The 26,589-nt window shown below is 42.1% G+C and overlaps 1 protein-coding gene and 1 long non-coding RNA gene across 5 annotated transcripts in view; both read right to left on the bottom strand.

Annotated features, from left to right (window-relative positions):
• Positions 1-1,740: 1,740 nt before the first annotated feature.
• Positions 1,741-15,862, bottom strand: LOC6567794 (homeobox protein prospero). 3 transcript variants are annotated; one of them, XM_001994324.3, is made up of 5 exons: positions 11,350-15,862; positions 9,720-10,728; positions 8,456-8,641; positions 3,749-3,893; positions 1,741-3,266 (listed from the first exon to the last, which is right to left on the bottom strand). In XM_001994324.3, exons 1-5 carry the CDS (start codon positions 15,206-15,208, stop codon positions 3,087-3,089), a joined length of 5,379 nt encoding a protein of 1,792 aa, XP_001994360.2. In that variant the 5' UTR covers positions 15,209-15,862; the 3' UTR covers positions 1,741-3,086. The 3 variants fall into 3 exon arrangements, with proteins under 3 accessions (XP_001994360.2, XP_032595998.1, XP_032595997.1); XM_032740107.2 differs by having other exon boundaries at positions 2,765-3,266; positions 8,456-8,610; positions 9,791-11,240; positions 11,301-15,862; XM_032740106.2 differs by having other exon boundaries at positions 2,765-3,266; positions 8,456-8,610; positions 9,791-10,728.
• A 363-nt stretch (positions 15,863-16,225) lies between these two features.
• LOC116805782 overlaps positions 16,226-26,589 on the bottom strand; it is a 46,317-nt gene continuing 35,953 nt past the window's right edge. For both annotated transcript variants that reach the window (XR_004365390.1, XR_006246659.1), the window contains exons 3-4: positions 18,398-18,442; positions 16,226-16,467 (exon numbers count right to left, since the gene is read on the bottom strand). This is a non-coding gene — a long non-coding RNA (uncharacterized LOC116805782). The remainder of the gene's footprint in view (positions 16,468-18,397; positions 18,443-26,589) is intronic.

Genomic DNA, 26,589 nt, shown 5'->3' with positions numbered 1-26,589 from the left:
TTTTGGCTTTTCTCATCTCTTACGAGTATATCAAATATATGCTGAATTTTGACTTGCTTAATTTATAAAATTTTGCCTAAGGTTTTTTTTTTCGTAGCCAAACGTTTTGTAGCATTTGTTTATTGTTAATACGCCTTAAATTGCCTAAAGGGGGTTTTTGAAAAAATATTTTCAATTTCGATTAAATTTTTTCGCTTTCAATTTACTATTTTTTTGTTATCAATAATTTCGTATGGCTGCTCGTGTGGATCGTGGGCGCAACCACCGCCCACCGGAGCCGCCATATTGGTATTTACCGAAACAGTAATGTAGTTTTTTTACGTTTCTTATGTTTTTTTTTGTCTTTTTGGTATTTTTTTGTTTGTTTTTATCACAAAATCAGTTACAATTGTATTTAAATAAATTTTTAAGTCGACTTCAGTGCCAAAAGTACTTTTTAGTTTCAATTTCGTTTAATAAATTTTGTAAAGGCATTAACAATCAACGAGCTTTCAATTTTGAGTTTTCAATTTCGATTTCTGTCTGCTGCAAGTATGAAGTGAAACGAAAATCCTAAAATAAAATCAACTGGATAAAAGTCAAAATAAAAATATTTGATTTTTTTCATATTTAGCCAAGATAATAAATTTATGTTTGTACGCTTTGTTAGTCTAATTATACATTTTAAATTTAATTTTTTAAGAAATTGCAATTTTTATTTAAATTTCGATTTGAATTTAAATTTTCAAAGTTGTTCGCATTAGATTAGGAAACTCACCGTTTATAGTTGTTTAATTTTGTCATAATTTCGCCGAATTGCATAAAATTTTGTTTAGTTGACCATACTTATGTGGTTTAGGCCTAAAACTTTTTGTTAGTTCGTTTCAATTTTGCTTTAGCTAAAATTCGACTATTGTTAAAATTTTGCATAATCATTGGGTTGCCAAAAGGTTTGCATTGTAATGTTGTACAGATCAGCTTAGAATCAGCTCGTACTGTACGCCTATATAAAGCGGTGTTCTTCCGACTCTAATCATTAATTTCCAGCCAAAAAGTGCTAGGGGGCGTTAGGGGCGGGGCGTGTCGGAGTTGAAAACGAATGCCGACTTGTGAACTGCTTAATGCACATGATGGGCCGAAATTTCTGTGTTTCGAATGCTTGCCGCAAAGTTGTTGAGGAATATTTGTTTCATTTTGTTTTGTTTTTTTTTTTTTTTGTGAATGATAATATTTTGATAAATATTTTAGCGATGTATTTATGTGTTTGTTGATACTGATGTTGATGTTAGTGTGCTGCTGTTGGTGAAGTGCAGCATTGGTTTGCCCACCCTTTGACGAGGCTCAGAGCAGGCAAACATATCCCTCTTAACCCGCCCACTTTCCATGTTTGGTATGAAATGAAGGTGCATTTCGAGTTTCACAGCCGGCTTCACGACAAAATGTTTTATAATAATAATGTTACATCGATTTGAATGTCAACTGATAAGAAAAGAAACTCAAATATTTGATATTACAGTGTTGTGATTTTTTTTGTGTATATATTTTGTATTTTGTTTGTATTTTGTTGCAACTTAAGGCCAAGTAATTTAAACTAAACATAAACTTAAACCGAATGCTATTCAACTAAACGTATAAATATGTACATAAATAACAGACTAGTGTGTGTGTGTTTGTGTGAGTGTGTATATGTGTGTGTGTTCTTGGGTATTTAAAAAATTAATATGCGTGCACAATTTGGTGCAATTAAAAATGAATGTTTTATTATGGGGCATGTTTCAAAAATAAATCGCATTCAAATTTAGATTTTTTAACAATTAACTTTGGTCGTATGTTTGCATAACATTATATAAAATTTAGCTACCCTAACGCCCTCTGCTAATACAAATTATTATTAATTGTTCGTTTTAAAATACTACGCGCAAGATTTTATACTTTTTTTCTTGATCATTTTTTTTTTAAATTTTATATTTTTGGTTTTTTTTTTTTAATAGACATCGAATATATGCTTAAGGTTAAAAGGAAAGAAGCAACCTGAACTTGGCTTATTTAATTAATATGTTTGTTGATTTAAGCAACAGAATTGCACGAGACTTTTTTAAAGCTTGTGCAATACTGTCTGTAAATACGTACTGAAAAGTTGGTCTGCAATTGGAGCCGATTAATCAAAGCGATTGCTCCAACCGGAAAGCACTTTTCAATCGGCTAAAAACACACTTTAAATTTCTGCGAAAACTGTACCGATGTGTATTAGTGTGGGTGTGGTTGTGTTTGTATTTGAAATGTGTGTTTGTGTGAATGTGAATGTGTGTCAACTTTCGGTAGATTATTAGACGGCTCAACTATGTATGTATTTTAAATATATACGTATTGTAAAAATATTTTTTAAAAAATTTCAACTAGCAAACCAACGGTCAGAGTACAGTTTACACTCTGCATAGATACATTTTTTGGTATGTGTGAGAGTTTCTCTGTTTTTAACGGCTCAGGTGTTTTTTTTATATTTTGTTTTTGTTTTTTTTTTTTTAATTTGCACTATAGTATTTCTTGTTCAAAAGCGATGCATACTTTTCAGCGATCAATTATTTGGTGGCTGAGGCTTGTTGTTCAGGTATGTGTTTGTATGAATTGGTGTTGTTGTTGTTGCTGTTTGTTGTTGCATCAAACCTAATGCGAAATGCGGCTATATTTGTATTTTGTTGCTTTTAGTACGCTCCGCAGAGCGTCGACGGCATTTTCGAAATTTTTGAAAAAATATTTTACGGCTCTACAGAATTTTTGTATTGAATTTGAATATGTTTTAGTTGTTGCTGTTTTTCTTTTTGTTTTTACTGTTTTTCGACGAGAGGCCTAAATCTGCGAATACTTAAGAAAGTGTTGCCTCTGTTTTGATGATGTGTGTCTATAATACAACGTTACTGTGCATTATATCCAGTTGTATTTCTTACGTAGATTTAACTTTTTGACTTTTGTTTTCGCTTCGCTTTCGGCATTGTTGTTGTTGTTGTTGCTGCTCTTGTTGTTGTTGCAGTTGTTGTAGTAGTAGTCGTAGCAGGGTTCGTAGGATGATTCAGGGGCGGTGGCATTGTTGGCAAAGCCAACTCCTCCACTTATTCCAGCTGCTCTAAAAAATTCGGCGACTTGAAGTACTCGGGCACGGGATCGTCCATGCGTGAGATTATTTTGTATATGGATTTCTTCCACGATTGCTCGGTGTCTTTGCCACCCTGTATTGCACGGAAAAATTCACGCAGTGTCTGTTCGACCACAAAGCGAAAATTTTGGGGTACCTGCGAACGTGGGCGAAGCCGAAGGCGTACGATAAAATTAGCAAAAGGTCACAGCAGCGAAACTCAAAGTGTTAGTATGTGTGTTGATGTGTGTGTGTGTGTGTGTGTTAGTGTATTTTCGATTGTGTGTGTGTGTACGTGTGAGTGTTTGAGTGTGCTCTAAATATCAGCTATAAATATCAGCGATGGTTCATATCCCACTCTCTCTACACTCACAAGCACACGACACTCTGTTAATGTTGTTGTTAACAGATCTATAATTACTCGTAATTACCATTCGCAAGCAATTCTCAACTGCAACTATTTCAGTGGAATTCAAAAAAACATTACTTAATTACTTAAATGTGTGTTTTAAGTAACACTTAGGTAACAGCAATGATTGAAAGTAATTGTTGTTGAGAATTGATCTTATGCTCGTTTCTATTTAGTGGCGGTAATTGAAAGTATTTACATCTCTTGTTGATAGTGGGAATGTTGCATACCTCAATGTGATTATTGCGATTGTAGTGCAAATTGAGCACGCGATATAATTCACTATCTCCAGCAATCAACAGATCATCGGGTGTCTTGATGCCTTCAGTGACAGCTTGTCGTGCATATTTCTCCATTTGTATGTAGTAGAATTCTCTGCAGATGCGTAGATGAGGAATATGTTTGGATTGGTCAGTATACTAAATAGCTATGCTTTTGTTTTTTGTTGTTGATTTTTTAGATTTTGGTTGTTTTTTTTTTTTTAGTATTTTTTTTTTGGACAGCATTCAAATTTACGAAATCAAAGTAAAATGTACAAAAAAACAAAACATGTAAGATACAAATGAAAGAAAAGAAAATGCAAAGAACATAAAAAAATATACGGCTAAATTAGACAACTGAATTCGAATACAAAAGTTAAAAGATCTCTCATGCATACACAATACACCCAAAGCGGAGACTTGCTTTCTCTCTCTCGCTTGCACACTCACGCTCATGCCCACTCTCTCGCACTCACACGTCTCTGCTAACTAGTGCTAAGCCTACTTAGACTGCCTTTTTGCCTCTATGGGTTTAATGCATTATATTGGATCGACTTTGCAATATGACATTATTAATAAATTTAGCAGCATACTCTTAGGCGCGCCTTTGTGTCCTACCCTCAAAAAGCCTCGACTCTGCTTGTGGGTGGTGTATGGGTGTATGTGTGTGTGTGTGTGTGTGGGTGTGTGTGTGATTCTTGTGCTTCTTTGTTGTAAAGAATTTTTAATAAATCTCAAATGTGCAACGACAGCGCTGAGGGGTATATGAGGCATATATGCACATATATCCTGCACGTATATCCTGGCGCTTAACAATTGCAAGTCAACGGGCAGCGTCTTCTCGATGCGGTTTGCACCGCCAACCAGCCGTCGCCCTTGCCTGACGGCTGACTGTTGCCTGCCGATTGCCTGGTGGTTGGGGACTTAATTAGCAAGTGCAGTGGTGCCACAGTGGTGCCTGTTTATGCTCCTCGTGTTGGCAGCTGTGTCGCCGCCTTGTTTAGTCAAGTGATTTGTGTCTGCACCAGCAGCTGGCTGGCGAGGGGTGTGGCTTGGGGTTGTCGGTTCGGGCTGATGTATAAGTGATTGCTTGTCTTTTTCTAATGAACGCTCCTCCACCACCAACTGTCAGTGAGCAGTGCTGAGTAGCAGTCTGTGTATATTTTGTTTGTAATTGTTGCTTGCCGCCCACTTGACAATCCGCTCCGATAATCGCGCTAATTTCAAGATTTCCCAGCAGTAGACCGCCAAATGCAGTTCTTTTTTTCTGTTTTTGCTCTTGTGTTGATTTTTCCAAACAATAAGCGCGAATTGCGCAAATAGAACAGATTGCCAGCACGGCCGGCTAAATCTTTGGCATGAAGAACGAGAAACGAGAAACGAGAAAGGAGAACGAGAACGAGGCCTGTCAAGCTCGGTGCGAGCAGGAGTTCCCTGGAGGCAACTGCCACGCGCACTTGAACAGAGCCAGAGTCCCTACAATGGGCATCGGTGGCCATAATAATGAGTCGAGCACAACACACAAGAAAGCCGCCAGTACAAATTGTGACAGTTTTGCGTATGTATAAGTGTGTGTATGTGTCTGTGTGTGTGTGTGTATGTGTGTGTGTGTGAGTGTTGCTTTGTTTGAGCTTGCAACAATATCTGAATATCTGCGGTTGCAACTGGAGGGGGCACTGTGTGTCTATAGTTATTAGGCGTTTGGCAACAATGCATTTGCCTACTTGGAAAAGCACAATAAATAAATTTTTTTTTTTTTTTTTGATGCAATTAGCTTTGGGTTTTCTTTTTTATATATTTTTAGCTGTTGTTGTTTAGCTTGAGGCAGGCATTCAAATGCCACACACATCAAGTGTTAAAAGTGGGGCCAGGAAAAGGAAGTTTAGCTAACTGCCTGCCACAAGTGTGTGAGCGCTGCGCCACTTAATTTAGATAATACGCTACTAAAAACACACACACCACACACACACACCACACACACACACAACACACACACTCGCACACAGTCGTCAACGGATGTGCAGTCGCTTCTATAACTAATTAGTTTTATATATTTTTCGTAGCCTATTTACAATTCAGATTTGTATGCACATTTTTTTGGACGTGGGCGGGGGGCGTTTCAGCTGCTTCTTCAGCCCATTTAAAAGCAGGCAAGCGTGCGTGAGTGTCTCTGTGTGTGTGAGTGTGTGTGTGTGTGCGTGTCTAGTTGAGGTAGCTGTTGCTGTTTTTGTTGTTGTTGTTGTTGTTGTTGTGTGTCAAGTCTGCTTCTTTGCTACTTCTTTGCCTTTCTTCAGAAGTGCCATTCACTTATGGTATATGAATAGAGAATAAGTACATTAATAAGCTCACACATACTCACCCACACATATGCAGACATCTCTACCTCATACATTAATGAAGTAATTGGCAACACTTAATATACATGTACATATATATAATATATATATATACTGAAATATGTGTGTGTGTGTTTGTGTGTGGGTGTATGTATTTTTTTTTCTTTTTACATATATACGTATTTTGTGTGCTGTTGTTTGTTGCTGTTCATATTTCATAATATTTTCCATATGTATTTTTTTTTTTTTTTTGGATTCAGCAAGATCTTTTCACGCGGCTGGCAGGCTGGCTGGGAGTGAAAGGGTCGGTGGAGGGGGTGCCTAAGCGCCAAAAGGACACTTAACCTCAAAAATGCTTGATGAAAAAAATGGAAAAAATAGAAAAAAGAAAGAAAAAAAGAAAACACAGCGCATATGTGCGAAAATGTGTGTGTGTGTGTATGTGTGTGTGGAGTGCCTTGCATATCCTTGAGCGCCTTTTGCCAGTTGAGAATAGTGAGGAGGAGGGCGAGTGGTGCTGCCATTATGCGCATCTCTCCAGGCGCGACTCTCAAGTAGCTTGCCCCACGAACAAAACGTGGCAGCCAAAGAAACGAGCTCCTCCTAACTGGCAGTCAGTCAAACAAACTAATTAGCCTGCCCCTAACTGTACTTGTGTGTGGATGTTTGTGCAGGACATGCATGGGTCCTTTGGATGCTTTCTTTTCATTATTTGCATTTGCCATAAGAGTAACGGGCAGATAATGCAATTATATAAGTGCCATACAAACACAAAAGGCACTTTTGCTAATTAGCCAACACAAAGGCAAAAGAGTGGCAAGAAATGGCTTGAATGCTGCCCATTCAGTACATCATACATGGCTCTGCAGCACAACTACTTTTTATACATATATATTTATATATATTTTTTAATAATAAGCAGCCAGCCACAGCAGTTGCAACTTTCTTTCACACTTCGAGCATGTGAAAAGTGGCCAACATCCTTGGAACCCTCATCTCAACTCAGTTGGAGGCTGCCCCTTTTGCATTTTCTTAAGTGGCCACTACAAGCGGCATGCAACATGTTATTAGTAGTAAGCAGTCTAAGGGTCTCTCTCTGTGTGTGTGTGTGTGTGTGAAACTCATAATGCTAAACTTCGCTAGTTAGAAAGCAATCCTTGAGTTGCAATATGAAAAAGATATACTCAAAATGAAACAAAATTGCATGAGATAAAAAATGCAAACAAGTTGCGTTTGAAGTAATTGAAAAATAACCGTTACATATTAAACAACCCCTAAGCGTTAAGGACTGTGAAACTAGAGGACCAAAAAAACATAAAGAAATCAACAAAAATATTCCCACCCATTTTAACCTCAGCAGTCGAAAGTTGAAGTCGCTCAAAGATACGCCAAAGAAATTCCCATGCAAAAGTCGCTTTTCATTCATAAGAAAAAGGCGACACACAACCCCTTTTTGTGGAGCCGGGGCAGAGCCAACCCCTAAGAAGCAGTACAAAAGGTGCAAGAACCCAGAGAACAAATTCGGAAATTCCGACAAACAGCAGAGGGAAAAACCCAGAACGTGCTGCGATTTGTGTGCGCAGGTAACAAATGTCTTAAGACGTTGCGCATGTCTTGAGACAAATCGGATAGAGTAGGGCAGGATTGGGTAGGGCAGGGCAGGGCAGGGTAGTTTAGTTGCTTAAGCACGAGAAGGGACAGCTGCTAAGCCAATGAATGTATGTATGTATTTATGTGTGTGTGTGTTTTGTTAGGGGCTGCAAATCAAAATCCAGGTGAACTATTGTACTGTCGCGTGGATAGAGTGTTGCAGATGTGGCTCGCATTTGGCGCGAAAATCGAAGCGCAGTTCTTAACTGCAGGCAGCAACTGCAGAAGCCCGCATGGAACACGAGGAGCTGTCGCTTTGGCAGCTGTCGTTTATTTCTCTGATACATATATGTTTTTTTGGCAACTTCTCTCTTGCTCACAGCCTGACAGGCATATGCAAATTGCCAAATAATTTAAATATGTTTTTGTTTTTTGGGTGGTGTTGGGGTTTTGTGGGGATTTTAGCATTGCATGTGCGGATTTCTTGGAGTGCAAGTCAAAAGGGTTTTCGACAGTTGAATTGGAACTTTTTTTTTTGAAGTGTGCCTGACAGATATGCTGCTCGTCGTCGTTGTCATTGTTGTCTATTGCCATATATAGCTGTATAATACTAACCGAAAAAAAACCATAAATGAAATCATAAAAATGAATGCTGCTTGAAGAAGTTACATATAATAGAGTTACAAATATATATATATATATATATATATATATTGGGAATTTGGTGTTTGGAGGCGTGTGCAAAACTTACCGAAAATTCGAGAACCATTTCACCAATTGTGCTGTATTATTTTTGTTGAACTTGATGTCCGGGAAGTACATCTTGAGCACCGCTGAGCTTGGATAGCGGACCCAGAAGAACATCAGTTTCGCCTTGCGCAGGTGCATCGGTGTCAATGTTGAAGAGTGCAGAGGAGTCAAGGATTCGCAATGATTGCTACATTTTCATATATTTATGTATATATACATATCGTACAGATAGGGTATATCGTTATTATTATAGTCAATGCTGTTTTAGGCCCAAAGAAATTTCCATGTTCGTGCTCCAAGGGGTACCAAGGGGACCAGGGTTCGACTTCGAGATGGGGGGCATGTCTAACGTTTGCTGTTGCACTTTCGAGTGTTGCAAAGGCAGCAATAAATGCCAATAATGAACGTCTAAGGGCGCCGAGTAGCGTAAGGGTTAGTTAGGGCAAGGGGCGGCTGTGGGGTGTGGGGTGCTGAGCTTGCCACTTGGCTTTGGCTGATTGAAAACACAACAGCGAGAATGAGAAAAGTGACAAACAGTGTTCTGCATCGATATTCGTATACACTATCCATGCAAAACTCTCAATTGAAGAAACTAGAAACATTTTGAGCCTATTTAAAAATAAGGTGACAAATGTAAGGCATTGAAAAGTAACTGGTTTTCGAGTATATTCTTTATTTTTAGGAGAATTTAATAATGAGATCAGAATTTAATAAATGAATACTTTAGTAATAATATGTGTTAATAAATATTACTAAATCCGACCTTGCACTCAATCATAAATGCCCAATAATATAAGGGTATATTGAGAATGAATTCAGGCAGTTGTATGCGCTGCTTAGGGACAGTGTAGGGGCTGGGAGGAATAGAGGGGGTGTGTTACACTTGGAACTCATTGCAATTGGCTGCGCCGATTGGGCATTGATTTTTCTGGTTTGCTGTTGCAGCGATTCCAAATGCAACTCAAGCCAAGAGGCGGTCGAGACCGAGACGACGTCGACGACGACGACGACGACGATGATGATGATGACTTGAGGTGGTTGGGTGGTGGGTGTTGTATCGGGGCGTTTGCAATAAATAAGGTTTTGATTACATTTTATAAAAGAATTTAGTTGAAATGGGAAAATAAATAAACTGAAGAAGACACTTGATTGGTTTCGTTTTGTAAGCAACGGACCCGGACCCCAGCTCGTAAATGTACTTAATTTGCTCTACACCAAGAACCCCCCGGGGCACTAGATGGACTATAATGTTGGGTAAAACTCACTTGACCATTAGCATTGAATGCTCTCCGGATTGCAGGGATTGTTGCTGTTGTTGTTGTTTTAAAAAGGATATAGTAGGTTGCATGCCATCGAATGACATATCGGCCGAGTTGCACTCGGACTGTCGATCCTGGGCATCCATGACGGCACGCAGACAGGTCTTGTAATCCGGCGAGCCGCCATGATGAGCGGCTGCGAGGAGAGCGGGATGCAGCATCGTTGGCGGATGTGGCAGTGGCGGTGAGTCACGCGAGTCCATTAGGGCGCCCAAACTGCCCGGCGGACTTGACGACAGCTGCATCGGATGGTGGTGCTGGTGGTGCAACTGGGCAGCACTTGGCTGCCCACCATGTGGCGGACCGTGTGGACCCGGCGCCGCATGAGGATTAAAGAATGGACTGTACGGCGAGAAGACCTTGGACTCGTGCAACGATGGATTTGGTATGGCCACCGAGGTAGGCAAGGACACAGGCATCATGGGTGGTGGTGGTGGTGGTGGCGGATGATATGTGCCCGTGGACTGGCCACGACCCGTTGGGCTCTGTGCTGGCGTTGCATTGCTGCTGTTATTGTTATTATTGGTCTGCTGCTGCTGTTGCTGCTGCTGCTGCTGTTGCTGTTGTTGCTGTTGCTGCTGTGCGGCAGCAACTGCTGCTGCTGCTGCTGCTGCCTGTCCACTGGGCGGCACAACGCCATCCTGAGCTAATATGCGACTAACGGTACGTGGTGTTATACGCGTATCGGTGACCTTATGACGCTTCTTCTTGGGTGTTACGACCAGGCTCAAAGCCTCATTCTGCTCCAATTGCTGTTGGGTTTGCTGTGCGCTTTGTTGCTGCTGCTGCTGTTGTTGCTGCTGCTGTTGCTGTTGCTGCTGTGCGGCTTGCTGCTGCTGCTGCTGCTGTTGATCTGGTGGCAGGCAGAAGGGACTCGTCATCGAGTTGTAGAGCGCTGCGGCTGCAACGGGATTCATGCCCTGTGGCGTTTTGGGCGCCTGAAACATGGCCGCCGCTGTGGGCGAGGGACGTATGTGAGGTGGTGGTATATTAAGTGAACTTAAGCTATTGTTAGTGGCATTCGTTTGGCTAACATTATTGGACGCATTGCCTCCAGCAACAGCTGCCTCACTAGCATGCTGCTGCTGTTGCTGCTGGTGTTGCTGCTGCTGCTGTTGCATTGCTGCCGCGGCGGCAGCATGGTGCATTTGCAGACCCATCGCGGCGGCAGCAGCTGCGGCGGGTGAGGCAAAAGACAGCTGATTGCCATTTAAACGTGGTGCAGCAATTAGCTGCTGGCAATTGGGCAACTGTTGCTGTGCAGCAGCCATTGCAGACATGACTTGTGATTGGTTTAGTTGCGGCTGTTGTTGCTGCTGCTGTTGCTGCTGCTGCTGCTGCTGTTGCTGCTGCTGTTGTTGTTGCTGCTGCTGTTGTTGTTGCTGTGCAAGTTGCTGCTGTGCGCTATGCTGCTGCTGTTGTGCAAGTTGCTGCTGCTGTTGCTGCTGCTGTGCATTGACAACATTACTGTTGTTGCTGCTGCTGCTGTTGCTGTTTTGACTTTGACTCTGACTTGCCTGCTGCTGCTGCTGTGCGGGCATTTGACTATTAGCTAGTAGTAGTGAACCATTATTACCTGATTGTGTTGCTGGCGTCGGACCATTTTGGGCGCCCGTTCCCCGATCCGCGACGACCTTCGTTCGCGGCGACTTCCGGTCGAGTATCTGCGAGGCCAACATCAGATCCTTGTTGAGCTGCTCCGCTGCTGCGGTCACTGAATCCGCCTGCTTGCTGAACAGACGACGCTGATGCACAAAGCGGGTGACAATCGTGTCCACCAATGCGGACAATGATGTCGTTATCTCTGATTTGAGCACATCAGCTAAGCCCTCCAGATCCGTGCCAGACATTCGCATCATTGAGCTGTTGTTGTTGTTGCTGTTATTGCTATTGCTGCTGCTGTTGTTGTTGCTGTTCTGCTGTCGCAGCATTTGAAACTTCTCCGAGAGTTCGGACTTTAGAGCATTGTGTGCAGCAGCACCACCCATCCTTGTGGGTAGTCGGGCGGGAGGATGGAGTTGAGCGCGTGGCACGGCAACTGCAGCGGCAACATGTTGCTCGAGTTGCTGCTGTTGTTGCAGTTGTTGCAAGTGCTGTTGCTGTCGCTGCAACTGTTGCTGCTGCTCCTCTTTGCGGCGCTGCTGCTCCTGTTCCTGCTCAAAGCGACGCTGTTGCTCCTGTTGCTGCTGCTGCTGTTGCTGTTGTTGTTGCTGCTGCTGCTGCTGCTGTTGTTGTTGTTGCTGCTGCTGCTCGGCAGCCTCTTTGGCCATGCGTGCCTCTTGCTCGAAGAAGAATTGCTGATACATGGCAGCCGCATGCGACATATCGCCCATGTGCTGCAGTAGCGGTGGAAATCCTTGTGGCAGGGCAGGATGTGCCACGCCCACTAGAGGATTATGCTGCTGCTGCTGCTGTTGTTGCAGTTTGCTGGACATCATTTTGCTCATCATCTGTGTGAGCATGTTGGGTGTGGTTTCACTGCTACTCTTGTTGCTGTTGTTACTGGGTGGCTTCAGTGGTGGAGAACTGGAACCGGCACGCTCCACTACATCCTTGGGCGTGGATTCGCTTAGGCTGGGTGAATGGGAGAGCTCGATGTCATCGTTCTGTTGTTGCTCTGGCTCGTGCTCCTGTTCCTGTTCCTGTTCCTGCTCCATGCTGTCCATGTCCTGTTCGTGATCATTGTCCAGCTCCTGGCATTCTGATTCCTGCTCCATCCGTGAGCACAGCTGCACATATTTCTGTTGCATCTCAGCCAGTTGTTCCTGCATTGATCGCAGCTGTGACTTCAGCGCATTCTTTTCCACGCGCTTCTGTTGGATTTGTGGGGACTCCAGCTCATTGGATTCACTGTCATCCTGGTCGAGCATCATGCTCTGCAGATTCAGGCCGAAATTTAGACCCGCTGCAGCAGCAACGTACCGTTCCATGGCATGCTGTTGGGGCTGATAGAGCTTTCGCTTCTTGCAACCGTTCACTTGGAGCTGGCCAGCATGTGCCTGGACGGAGGAGGGACTACATCGCATGCTGGACACAATGTGCTCGACACGGGCGCGTTTCAGCTCCATGCCTGGTTTCTTTAGGCAGTTGGTGCTGTTGTTGGACTCACGTTTCGTTTCGATGCAATCATCATCTTCTTCCTCATCGTCATCGTCATCCTCGATGATGTCATCGTTGTCCAGCACCTCGTCCTTGCTGTTGTTGTCCAGTAGCATCATGTCCGAGTGACTGGGCGATGCCAGCGATTCCATATCCGAGTTGCGTGAGTGTCCCGAGTGTCCAGCCAAAGCCAACAGTTCCACCTCGTCCAGCAAATCTTCGACAGCCTCCTTTTTGGTGGGCAACTGCTCACTTGCCTCCGCAACTGTTGCTCCTATTGCCACTGCTGCTACTGCAGCTGCTGCTGGAGTTGCTCGTTCCTCGTCCAGCGAGTCAGAGGATTTGCGACGCAGACTGTCATTGCTGACAATGCTATTGCTGCTGCTGTTGTGGCTGTTGTTGCTGTTGCTATTGCTGCTGCTACTGCTGCTACTGTGACTGTGACTGCTGCCGCCGTTTGGCGAATGCGGCGCTTCTGTTGCTGCTATTAGCAGTTCGGGCTCACTTTTGATTTTTATCTCCGACATTTCGCAATCCTCAATCAAATTGATGCTCTCGGTGACAACATTATTGTTGTTGTTGGTGGTCGTATTGTTGTTGAGCTTTGAGTGCAGCTCCTGTTGCTGTTTCTCCTGATGTTGCTGCTGTTGTTGCTGCTGCTGTTGCTGCTGTTGCTGCTGCTGCTGCTGTTGCATTGCTGTGCGCAGCTCTTGATCCAGCTGCATTAGCTCCTTTTTCCCCTGCAATATGTTGCGCAGCATGTGATGTGCAACTAAATCGTGTTGCAATTGTTGCTGATGCTGCTGCTCATTGTTGGCGCCACCATTTAAAGAACTGACTGAAGCCGCACGCGGCGGTGAACCGCCAGCAACATCTGCTGATGCAACTGCTGCCGCATCCAGTGAGCGATCGCTGCAATTGGATACACGACGACTGTTGCCATCTTTGGTCGAGGATGACGAATGCGCCGATCCTGGCGATATTGAGGCATTATTATTATTATTGGTTTTATTGCCATTGCTGAGCGGCGTATTGTTATTGTTGTTGTTGTTATTGTTGAGCAATTTGCTGTTGTTGCTACTGCTGTTATTAAGGCTGCTAACCAAGCCAGCAGCACTCAAAAGCTCCGCACTGGTTGCCGTCTCCATGGCAGCTGCCAGCATCGCATTATCTAGACTCTGTGGCAGGCCACTGGTCGCATCCTGCGCCTGCTTCATTTGCCGCCCGAACAGCTCGTTTAACATTTTCGCCGATGTGCCACCGAATAGATTGCCAAAGGCAGCTGTCAACAGCGATGAGGCGGAATTTACCGAACCCGGCGAACTGCAGCCGGATAGAGCAGTTGCTGTTGATCCTGTTGCTGTTGCCGCTGATGTTGTTGCAATTGTTGTTGGGCTTAAATTTGTGATGTTGCCAGTGTTGTTGTTGTTGTTGATGTTGATGTTGTTAGTGTAGTGAAGTGCACCACCAGCGGCACCCGCAGCAGCCGCAGCAGCGCTACTCATGAAGGCAGCGGTTGCCGTTGCGCCGCCGTTGCTGCAGCTGTTATTGTTAACACTATTACTGACACTGTTACCGTTAGTATTACTGTTATTGTTGCTCAAGTCTTTGCTCAAGGATCGCGTGCGCGTGCGACGATTTCTCACCAAGTTCGCGTTCGAGTTGCAATTGCTGGCAACTTTGGTTGCAGCAAGAGTCGCTATTGGTTTTTTAGCCGCGCTCGTTGTTGTCTTGCCGACGGCCGTTGACTGACTGATTTGCCGTTTGTGTGCGTTACGGCGATTGCTACGACTGCGACTGCGACAGTTACTGTTGGCTGTTGGCGCTGCTGCTGCTGCTGCTGCCGTTGTCGTCGTCGTCGTCGTCGTCGTTGTCGTTGCCTTGTTGTTGCTTGCTTCGATTACGACGACGTCGTCCGAGTCAGAGTCGCCCTCGTCGTTGTCGTTGTCGTTATCGTCGTCGTCCGAGTCGCTGCCTCTGCCCTTACAATGCTTCTCCGCTTCGCTAACGTTTTCGCCGCAATTCGCCGTGTCGTCGCTGCCGTTTGTTTGTGTTTGTGTTAGTGTTAGTGCTGGTGCTGGTGTTGTCAGAACGTTGCCGCTGCCGTTACCGTTGCTTGCCTGCAGTGGCTGCGGTGCTGGTGGTGGCAGCGCAATCGCAACGCTCTTCGCCAGTTGTGGGGGTTGCTGCTGCTGCTTAGACTCTGCCTCTATCTCTGATGTGGCTATTGTTGTTGCTGTTGCTGTTGCTGCTGTTGTTGTTGCCTTTAGCAGCACATCGTTCTCATCGCTGTACAAACCAAAACAGTCCGCGTCGTACTCCTCTGATGACATCATAAGATGATGCCAAACAGCAGCAGCAGCGCGCGCTCTCCTCTCCACGTTGCCTCTCCTCACTTGCCCTTGCCGCGTTGCTCTCTTGTTCTTGCTCTTGCTCTTGCTCTTGCTCTTGCACTTTCGGTTGCTCTCTCACAGCACAAACAGGCACACACATGCAGGCCACTTCTCCTGCTTGCGATTAGAAGAGACAGACACAGAGTGAGAGAGAGCGAGAGCGCGTTTCGCCTTCGCTTGTGATTGGCTGTCACTCGATGCCGTCGTCGTCGTCGCCGTCGTCGTCGTCGGCGTTGTCGTAGCCGCGTTCTCCTGACTCCCCTCTTTTTTTGTTCTGCTCTGAGTATTGTAATTCGCCGCTGTTGCGCTCAGGCGGCGTATGTGTAATTTCAAGTTTGAGTCTCTTCTTCGGTCTCTGCCCGATCTGTAAGCTCTAATCTGTTATCTGTAATCTGTAATCAGTAAACAGTATCTTTATCCTTTAGCTGGTTGTTTTTGTAGGTCCGAGTTGTCGATGTGTGTGTGTGTGTGTGTGCGTGTGCTTCTATGCTATGCTTCAAAACTTTTTGTTTCAGCTGGCCCAAGACTTCAGATTCTTCTTGCGACTTCTTTTTATCCTTGGGCTGGGCTGCCTCTTTCTCTTCCTTTTCCTTTTCCTCTTCCTCTTGCTCTTCCTCTCTCGCTATCTCGCTCTCGCTGTCTTCGTTTAGTTGCGCCAAACTTTGAAATTTTGCTTTCGCTCAACTTGTTTGTCGAAATGTTACAATTCAAAATTGTTCGCGTTGTCGTTGTTGACAGTTTGTTGCAGTTGTTGTTGTTGTTGTTCTTGTCGATTTTGCGTCTACGTTTTCTACGTTTTTTTCTGCGTTTTCTAATTGTGAATTTTGTTTTGAATTTTCTTTCCACCACCACACACATGCGAATGTCCTTTGCATTTAATGTTATTTCAATTTGTTTTGATTTTGTTTTCTCCTTGTATTAATGGTCTTCGTTTAATTTTTCTTCCTCTTCTTCTTCTGCTTCTGCTTCTTCCTTTTCTTTTTACTTATTTTGCTTGTCGTTAGGTTTCGCTTTGATATTTATATGTAATTCTCTAAAAGTATTTTTTTCGGCTTCTTTGTCGAGAACTTGCGTTGAAATTTGTTCGTTTTCGTGTTATATTTATTTATTTATTTTTTGGTTTTTGTTTTTTGTTCTTTTTGTTTTGGCTTTCGTTTCTGTTGTTGTCTTGAATAATCCTTGCTTGCGTTCAAAAAGTGTTTCTGTGAATATATAGTAGAAGATGAAGTCACAAACAAGACTTTAACTAAATAAAAATACCGAATTATTGTACATAAGCAAGCAATTTAATTGCAAACAGCCAGCGACGGCGCTGAGAGGGATGGTTGCGGATGGGAATGGGTGGTAGTGGGGGGAGTGGGTAGCGGGGGGTGTTTAAATGGAAAGTAAAAGTGGCGAGCCAAAAGCTTTTGGTTTGGGTGGCCACTTGATTGGTTGGTGCTCGGTTGCTGCCGCTCGGGGGTTGACTCTGTTCGCCTGACCTTTGCCTCTGCTCTCCCTCCCCGTCCAGGCAGTGGGAAGGAAGCTGTAATCGATGTGTATGTGTGTGTGTGTGTGTGTATGTGTGCGTGTTTTAGTCCTTAATTCAGCTAAAGCCAACCCTTTGCCCTTTTTTAGAATGCGACAGGTTTTTATCTAATTTCTCCACTTGAGCTTATTTAGCTGGCAACTTCTTTCCATTTGTGTGTGTGCTCCTCGCACCCCCTTTTGAATATATCATATACCACATACGTGAACAATAACTGGAGATAACGAATGTGTTATATTTGGCTGATAAGCAAGTTTGACTTACTTTCGGTACAGCTACACAGATACACAGATACTTGTTTGTGAAAACACAGATACTTTTGCATATGCCCAGCGAACCGAATGCGTAAGCACTCAAAATAATCAATAAGAGAACTTTGAAACTGGGAAACTTTCCGCCAGCACATAATGCGTCAAAGTCACTTTGAATTTGGGGGCGTTTCTGCCAAGTTTCGACATTTGTATCTATCAGCGGTCATTTCTCATATTTATATAATAAAAATACATCTCATTTGCTCTGCATTTCAAAGAAATATGAATTTTGATTAATTTGACAGAAATATTATCTTAAAACCATTCAAAACCAAAAACTAATAAGAAATACCTATTTTATTTAATATTAAAATAATTTTTTAGCATTTCTCTTAAGCAAATTTAAACTATAATCGAGGTGACAAAATGTAAAAAGGTAAAATAAAAAATAAATGAATAACACTTTTTTTTTATTTGATAAGCATTTAAATATTTTTTTAAAAATTTGTTATAAAAAATTTAAGCTATAAAAAAATAAAAATATTCTAAATAAATCCAGTTAAATTGTTTAATTTAGTAGCAGTATTTATGAACACTTGAATATAAAATACAATTTAAAAAAATGCATAGAAAAGACGGAAAACTTAAATACGAACTTAGAGTAAAGTAAAGTAAGGGTAATAAGAAACTTTTAGAATACTACCTAAATAAAAAATAAAAAACATATACGCCCTCAATTACTGTAGGAAATGAATTCACATACTTAGTTAGTTTGTTAAGCTCTTAAAAAATGAAGTTTACTGTTCAAACTCGCCGGTGAGTCTGTCTGTCAACTCGCAACTTATCTTTTAGCTGTAGTAGTTGGAGAAAGCGGATTTAATTCATGGAATTCGAAGTTGCATCTGTATAAATGACATATGCAGTTTTCCAAGAACCGAAACCTCCCCTACGGGAGGCGATTATTTTAAAGCATTGCCATGACAACAAAGTCGCATTTGCCATCTAATTGCATTGGAATGCAGTTCTCGAGGCGCACAGAGGCAACCAACCCGCCCGTTTGCCCAAGTCAATGTCAACAGAAACTCCGTCCATACCCCACCCCTATGTGTGTCCTGTGTTCGGGTCCTTTAAAAGGACTGTACTTGGCAAGCGTGCAGCTTGCAAGGCAACGTTAAGAGCCACCCCTATACACATGCATACCTACACACACACACACACACACACACAATTTATACTTATGTATAAATTCATATCAAGGATCAAACTTGGGCTTGGGATGGGAACTGCAGAAATGCCACTGCAGTCTCGCAGATCTCTCTTAATATAGGTAAAACTTAGCCAAAATATATTTACCACAAACAAAGCGTTATTTTTCTCCGTCGTTCATCATAGATCCTCCTGCAAGGGAAAAACAAAATATTGGTTAACAAGATTGAAATTGTTAAAGGCAAGCAACTTCCATCATTTAAAAATGGGAAAGTTCAATGCACCAAGAACAACGGCTTGTCTTGAGCCTTGCTCAAACATCTACCGACCAACCCTCGGAACGAGCGCCCAAAGTAACATATGGCCCATTTCATAGTTTTGATAGCGCACTAGGGATCAAAGAAAGTTGGCTCACTATGAACTTGCCACCTACAAACGTGCCACAGTGGAAACATCAGGCGACTGCAGCGCACATAATTACGACCTTAACACATTTCTCTAGACAGGGTGTCTGAGCAGCAAATAGAAGGTTCTTCATATGTAGCGTTTTCTTTGAATATTGTAATCATTGTAACTGATTACAATAGTGGAATACAAATGCATTTAGTAGTATTATATTGAATCTGCTTCAGAATGAAAATTATTCAACATTTCTTAATATTTCCAGTCGCATAAGTTTTTTTTTTTTATCAATCTGATCATAATTACCAATCATTGACTGAATATTGTAGAGAAAACTTAATAAATATAATTGAATTTAATGTGCAATATAATCTATTGTTGAAAAATTAGTTTAAAATTCAAAAATTCAATATTTATATTTTGATCCAAATTTAAAAGTAACTCAACTGTATATAAAATAAAAATTCATTATATTTTAAGATCTATTAATAAAAAATTTATAAATTGCAATTAAAAAATTCCTTGCATATAATAGGAAGACTTAGAAGATAAGATCCCCATGAAAAAATCCCCCGAAGAAAAGCAAAAGCTCATTCAAAATCCAAAAAATACTATATATATTAAGATCAATTGACCTAAAAGTAATAAGTTGTCATAAAAACGATTTTATATGAAAAACTAATTAAAAATTTAAAATTCTAAAATGCCATACATAAAGTACTACTTCAATAATACCACATATTTCTATATGTATTCGGGTATATGTATTTATGTCGCAGCTGTTATCAGCACACACACATACACAAATTGCTGTGTTCCATTCACATTTGGGTTCCATAAAGCAGGCACATACTTTGCATGCACACACACACAGACACACACATATATAGATGTGTGGTATACACAGGGCGAATGTATCTGAAAGTGTGCTTTGGAATGTGCCTTCACAGATCGCGGCACACGGTAATGTACCCATCGCATTTACTGCCTACTGCCTGCTGCCTGCTGCCAACAAATGTACAAAGTGTGGCACAGCCATGTGTTCTCCTTCCACACCTCTCCTTGCTGGTGTTGTTGCTGTTATTTTTTGGCCGGGTGTCATCATTAAAATATGCTTTAACTCAACTTGGGCCGGGTGGCTAGCTGGCTAGCTGGCTAGTCGACTGGCCTGCTAGCTGGCGACACTTGGACACAATTGCGTTACGGTCAAGTGCTTTTGAAATCCGTTAAAAAATTCATCGCATTTGATGGCCTCAACATAAAAATATGACAGCGAATTCGTCTAATTGACACAAATGCAATTAGGCACTACGACTATTTGAGACTTGTATTCGATTTTAGATACTTTGCGAGAGCAGATTGCCAACTGCTAAAATAATCCAAACATGCACAGGCAGAAATCACAGTCTGAACTGGGGAGAGCCGCAGAGCCACAGACAGAGAGATAGAGAAAGAGAGCGAGAGAGATAGAGAGAGTGATCACATTCTCAACCCCCAGAGACCCGTATGGGTGTGTGCCTGCTGTGTATGATGATGATGATCGCAATCGCGATCGCATGACAGGCAACAACAACAAGAAAAAGTACGTGCCACAACTTGCAGCCACGAGCCCAGTGCGCACACCTGGGCACATATTGAGACTCGAACTCGAACTCGACTCGATCTCGACTCGATCTCGACTCGGCCTCGACTCGCTCTCGGGTTTTGACTATATGCCTGAATGCGCGTGCGCACAAGCCGATGATCGAGCAGGAAGGAAGCAGCGAGGCAAGGAGACCAGCAGCAACCCAAAAGGGGCGTTTCTGGCTTCTGTTCGTTAGTGGTTGACACAAAGAGGTAGAAACTGAGAGCGAGTGAATTCAGTTCCGATTTTTGATGCGTTACCTGAATGAAATTCTGTTGGGTTTTCTGTCGGAAGTTGTCGATCCTCAAAAAGTTGGAAAAACACCTTTCAACTTGTTTTTTTTTTCTGTGGTAATTGGAATACAAAAGTAAACGCCACCCCAAAAAAAAGTCCACTAAAAGCCCGTCTGGCTGCAATTGCTAATCCGGCTACGCGAAACACATTAGAATTACATTCGTAATGCGGACAAAACTTTTCTGGCAGTTGTTTCCAGGAGAATTGGCAGAGCAGCAGCAACTTTGTGAGCACAATTCAAGCGAAAATTATGCTAAAAGAAAATGTCCTTTCTGCTCGGGTCGACCTTGTCTGTGTAAGTTCGTGTGTGTGTGTGTGTGTGAAGACAGCGGCAAAGATTTTAATGTTTATGTGAAAAGTTTGTCGCAAAATTGGGCAAAAGGTTGCGTCTCTGAATGGAAATTGCTATGAAATGCAACTATTACTGCGAGTCTAACGAGTGCTCAGCAAGAATACTTCTGCAAGTAACTAGATACATTTACATAACGTGTGCTGAGAGTGGATAGTTCGGAAAGTAACTAAACACACTTACATACCTTGTGCTCAGAAAGGATACTTGTGGCAAGGAGCTAGATACACTCATATCCTGTTTGTGTGCGTCTGCTAATCAAGCTGTTTGCCAGGGTTCTATGCCATTTTGTTATTCTTGACTTGCAGCTAAGCTCATTGATAATACTGATAAGATATGTGTGTAGATATATATATATATATATATATGGAGATAGTGTTGCCTACATGAAAATACTTTTATAGACGCGATACCGATTTAGTTCGCCATATGGCAGCTCTGTAGATATCAATAACTTCCAACTGCTCTCAAGTGGAGCAGCACCGGCAGTCACAGCCGTTGTCATTGCACTGAGAAAAATAGCAGAAAATCCATCCATATGCGACAGGCTAAAAACACACAAAACACCTTCAAATCGATGTGTTTTGATATTCATAAATATATATAACAAATAAATGTTAAGTACATATTAAAAATAAAATAAGATAAATTTAATATTAAGATGAGTGTATGTATTTTGTGTATGTTGATCACTAATGAAAATTATAAATAAAAGTTTCTAAAAAATGTTCTTATTGTTATAAGTATAATTTTAAGAAAGCATAATTTGAGAGCGATGTCAACAATATTTATTAAGCTTTAGATAAATGTGTTTCCCTTTTACAAAAACATTGTCAATCCTCATCAAATATTTGTAGCTTAATCATAAAAAGAAGTCACTGAAATAACTGTCTCTCAGTGTAGCCATTGCACTTAGCCAGCTAAAAGTAGCTGGCTCCAGTTTTAGACCCCAGCACCAGCTCCACCCCTCCTAACTCTGCATACGAGTATCAATATCTACGAGGTTTTTCTAGTTGCTGTTGTTCCTGTTATTGTTTTAGACATGAGCACTTTTTGTGGTCGCTGTTTGTCGTGGCTGTGTGTGTGTGTGTGTGTGTGTGTGTGTTTGCTTTTATTGTCTTTCAGTGCTTGATTAGATAGCTGTGCCACACACACACACACTGAGTCACACACGCAATGCTGTGCGCCTGTAAAAATGGCCATATGTGGCCAAGTTGTTGGGCATTGTATTTGTTTGCAAAGGGACGGCAAAGTCCGTCAGTTGGTTCGACTTTGGCGCTGCATGCTTCTTGCCTGAATGTTTTGTTGCATAGCGGCAGGCGCCGTGGCGAGGCTTTTGTCTATTACCTGATGTCCGTCACTGTCCAAACGCCTGTCTACCGTTTCGTGTCTGTTGCTTATCGCGCTTTTAATATCAAAAAAATGAAAAAAAAAAACGAAAAAAAAATGCATGCCTAACGTGAGTTTTTCGATATAGCCATATAGTAGTCTCTCATGGCTTCCCATGCTACTCGGGCAAGGGGGCAGCAGTAGTTGCTGCCTTTATCTATGCAGATATCTTTCTCTGTCCGCCTGCCTGTGTATTTGTGTGTGTGTGTGTGTGGCATTAAAAACATTTTCATTGTAATCAAGCGTACTTTCTTTTATTATTATTATTTGCCTCTCTGTCTAATGCTAACGACGCAAATTACTCAAATGTATCTGCCAGATACTTTTTATTTTCTACTGTCGTGTGTAGTTCGTTCGTTCGCTTTTTTTTCGCTGCTCATATATTATTTATTGATCGCGATAAGCGTCACGAAGCCAATTTCAAGCGCACACCAAATGATAGAGAAGCACTCCAACTCTCCAACTCATACATCTAAAGCACCCACCCTCCCACGCTACCACCCATTTATCTAGGTGCCTTTGCCTTTGTTACGTTTAACTTGCAGCTTTTCCACTCATATTTCATATGGCAATAAAAACGAGGTACAGTCTGACCAACTCAGTGATTTCCTTACCAACCCGCCTTGGTGCGTGGCAGTTGAGTTTTGTCCCGGCCGCTTCCCTCAATTAACTCACAATCAAAGGTAGCCCTACACAGCCCTACCATATCGTACCCTCCAAACAGCCAGCTGCCAGATGCCGCTTCAGTAAGTAAGCAAGTAAGTCACCCCACTCGGCAAACGTCTTCAAGACGCTCTGGGAAAACAACTGTCGTCGTCGGCAGCGACTTCGACTTCGACTTCAGCCGTTACCTTTGCCACGTGCTGCATATGCAACATACACATGCAGCCGCTTAAGCACGAAGCGTAAAGGAAAACCCATTGCAAGGCGCACTCAATGGAACTGTAAGGCACACACCACCACCAAGCCATAGCATGCCACCATAGACCCAATGCTGCAGTAACTTATCGCCACCTTTTCAAAAATAAGAAATACAACAAAATATATGCCTTATGTTCGCTTTTTGTAACGTATTTTCTCAAACGCTGGCTGAGGCTATTACGAGTTTGTTGGACTTAACTTAAACACAACCCAAGCCAAGAACCCCAATAAACAAAGTTTTTCTGGTAGACAGAACCTTTTTATTTTCTTTGTGAACTTGTAGAGACGTTAACGACCCCATTTATTATATATATTCTTGATCAGTATCACATGCCTAGTCAATATCGCCATTTTTCCTTAGTTTAAAAGCATATTTGATGAAACTTGATATACAACTTTTTGCTGGAGAGTGTAAGTAAGTTGGATATGACCAGATCGTACCACTAAATCCTATAGCTGACACTTTATAATTAGATATATAAAAACGCTTAAGCTCTAATCTTTATATGACTTTGCTGCTGATTCAGTAATGAAATAATTATAGCTTTAATATGAGCACGAGTTCAGTATAAATCGAGCAAAAATCAGTTTGAGTTTTTAATGAGATAAGCAATAAATATTCAGAATGAAATGAAAAAATCTCGAAGCAAAAATAAAAACTGAAAAACAGCCAAAGTTATATTGAACTTATGCTTACTAATTATATATATTATATTGAACTAATTAATGTTTTAAACATTCATGTTTCTTATCATAAATTTGTACTTAAAAAACAACTCTTTTGTTTCGCACAGGTAAATATTTTTCACAAATATTTTACTTTTTATTATTTTTACGAGCTTTTCAGGCTTATTTTAAATAAGAGAATAAAATGAAATTTTTCAAGAGCGCTTTTATTAAATTGAATTGAAAAGAATAATATAGGCTGGTATTTTAAAAATAATTTGTTGACTACATCCCAAGGCACAAAGTTGCTAAAGTTTTGGTCAAGAAATTGTTTGAAAGTGGCTCACGCAATTCCATTTGTTAACTTAAGTTTGGAGGCAACGCCTCTGGGAAGAAGGCGCCTTAATAATTCAATTTTCGTGTGTGTTGGCCGTAATAAGTATGTTGTGTGTGTGTGTGTGTGTGTGTGTGTGTGTCATTTAGTGTAATTACGAACGCATATGACCGGCGCTTAATATGCATAAACATTTCCTTGCCCTGACCGGCCACGAATTTCCTTAACAAAACGCCTCCAAATGGCGGGGTGGTGTGTGGTACGGGGGAGGGGCAGTTGTTGGGATGGGGAAGTTGCCTACAACTGGGAGTACACCTGGCGGGTTGCGTAAGCAACGCTTGCTCCATGGGGCATTGTGTGGGTGGGTGGTATGGGGTGGGAGTGGGTTTGACTTATTTCTATGACAAATGTGAGATATGTTAATGTGATAGGCTGCGGGTTATTAAGGAAATTACCTACAACAACTGGCAAATGTCTGGACAGGTAAACGTCGAGTTCGAGGTGTGGGTGTTCACAGCTAACCAAGTCCTTGGGCTCTTGGCCAGAACAAATATTTGAAGTTTCAATTTCATGTGTGCGCGTTGGGCGAGCAAGCATTCATATATAGATAGATATATCCGTGACAGAGAAATGACTTCATGACATGCCTTGAAATAATTAGAGGTTGCAGGGGCACACTTTCCTCCTCGTCCTTCTCCTCTCCTCGCCCCCGGCTACGTTAGCTTATCGTTTAGCACAAATCAGCTTTATACTTTTCTGTCAATGCGAAAGTGTTCAATTTGCGTCAAAGGGGCAATTGCAGGCGATTGCATGTCCACGCACAGAGCCTAGTCACGGATCGATGGGTTCTGTAGGCGACGGTGGCGATACACATATATATATAAATACTATATATTAGAAAGAAAATGGCTACATTTGCTATAATTCTTAGTTTGATTCAGTTGCATTTGTGTTTAAGTGCTGCTATTTGCATGGCCATTGCTGTGGTATATCACACTTTGGTGTCATTAAGTCCAATGCAATGACTAAGGCCATCAACAGGCAGCAAGTGCTGCAAAAAGAGTTGACTCATCGCCTCAGTGTGGTGACAAAGGGGGCAGAGGGGGCGTGTAGGGGTTAAGGGCGGCAACAAAGTTCAATTGAATTGTGAAATTGTGAGACGTGGTCGAGTGCTTTGTGTGTGTGTGTGTGTGTGTGTGTGTGTGTGTGAACCAAATGTAAATTTATTTAAATGTAACTGCGTATAAGCAAATTGATTGCATTTAATTCAATTTAATTCAAGTGCGGACAGCTTGACTTGAAAATTAAATTGAAAATGAGAATAAAATTCTCAATTGACAGCTAATAAAGGCTGGTACAGAGATGTAAATATGAGTTCAGCTTGTTTTCGTAACAAATTCAACAAATTCACTTATACCAGACAGTCAAAAAGTCGCAATAAAATCCTGTAAAGCATAAAATTCAATTCCAATTTCAATTGTTCTCAGCCTCAGTTTCAAAAGTCGACCCCTCGTCTCCAGCAACTCCTTCGGCACCGTCTCCTTCTCATCTTCCTACTTGGCCATTGTGATTGCATTTAATGAAAAGATTTTCTTGGTCAAACAATGGAAGCTCCGCTGTCAGATGGGCTATTTGTGTAGTTGGGCGTTTGTTGATTTATGCATTGGTGCAGAATTCTTGGAAAAGGCTTAAAGTTTGCCAATAAGCAAAGCATTTAAATCTGGCTGCTGCTGCTTCATTATGTCCGCTGCATTAGTATGGAAAGAGCTGCTTCAGAGTGGAAGCGTCCTGGTCAGCGCTGTTGCAGAAAATCAATGGCATTTCAGTCGAGTGTCCAGGCTGGCCAGGACTTGGCAAGCCAAGGCAGCCGGGATATATTAACAAAACTTGCACTCGCCCTGCGGCTTGAAAAACTCTCGGCGGCTATAAGTGACATTTTCATTAAAAGGAAAAACTGTCAGCTGGTGGGAAATAGGACGGTAAGCGAGAGGACTGCGCCGGGCAGGACATAAGAGGCACAAGGACGCTTAGCTGTAAATATAATCGCAGCGCCAACTTGTGGCCACAAGAAGTGTGGATGGGGGATGGGGGGACGGGGCTTGGATGCATAACTCAAGTAGTTGAAAGAGCAAGCAAAGTCGCCCAGTCGGATTCATTATGATAATTTAGTTGCCTCGCCCAACGTTGATGAGAGAGTTTCGCGAATGCATTGACATTTCAAGAACTTTGAAGAGCAGCCCGGCAAAAAAGAAAACCAAAAAAAAATGAGTAAAGAAAAGCTTCGAGCGAACATTAATGAAATTAAATTTGTCGGAAAATGGTTTTGCATTTTGAGCAGTGGACAGTGGAGTAGCAGCAGC

The sequence above is a fragment of the Drosophila grimshawi genome, unplaced genomic scaffold (genome assembly GCF_018153295.1).
Source record: "Drosophila grimshawi isolate 15287-2541.00 unplaced genomic scaffold, ASM1815329v1 contig_311, whole genome shotgun sequence".
Classification (NCBI taxonomy): domain Eukaryota; kingdom Metazoa; phylum Arthropoda; class Insecta; order Diptera; family Drosophilidae; genus Drosophila; species Drosophila grimshawi.
Note: the sequence above shows the minus strand (reverse complement) of the source record. Positions and strands in the feature narration are given on the sequence as shown.

Excerpts from the sequence above, each read along its gene's own strand:
- LOC6567794 (XM_032740107.2), bottom strand. The coding sequence starts at position 15,208 with ATGATGTCATCAGAGGAGTACGACGCGGACTGTTTTGGTTTGTACAGC. Across the intron at positions 8,611-9,790 it reads TCGATGGCATGCAACCTACT|TCTTCAACATTGACACCGAT; the intron begins ATATCCTTTTTA and ends ACTCCTCTGCAC. Across the intron at positions 3,894-8,455 it reads AAATGGTTCTCGAATTTTCG|AGAATTCTACTACATACAAA; the intron begins GTAAGTTTTGCA and ends ACGCATCTGCAG.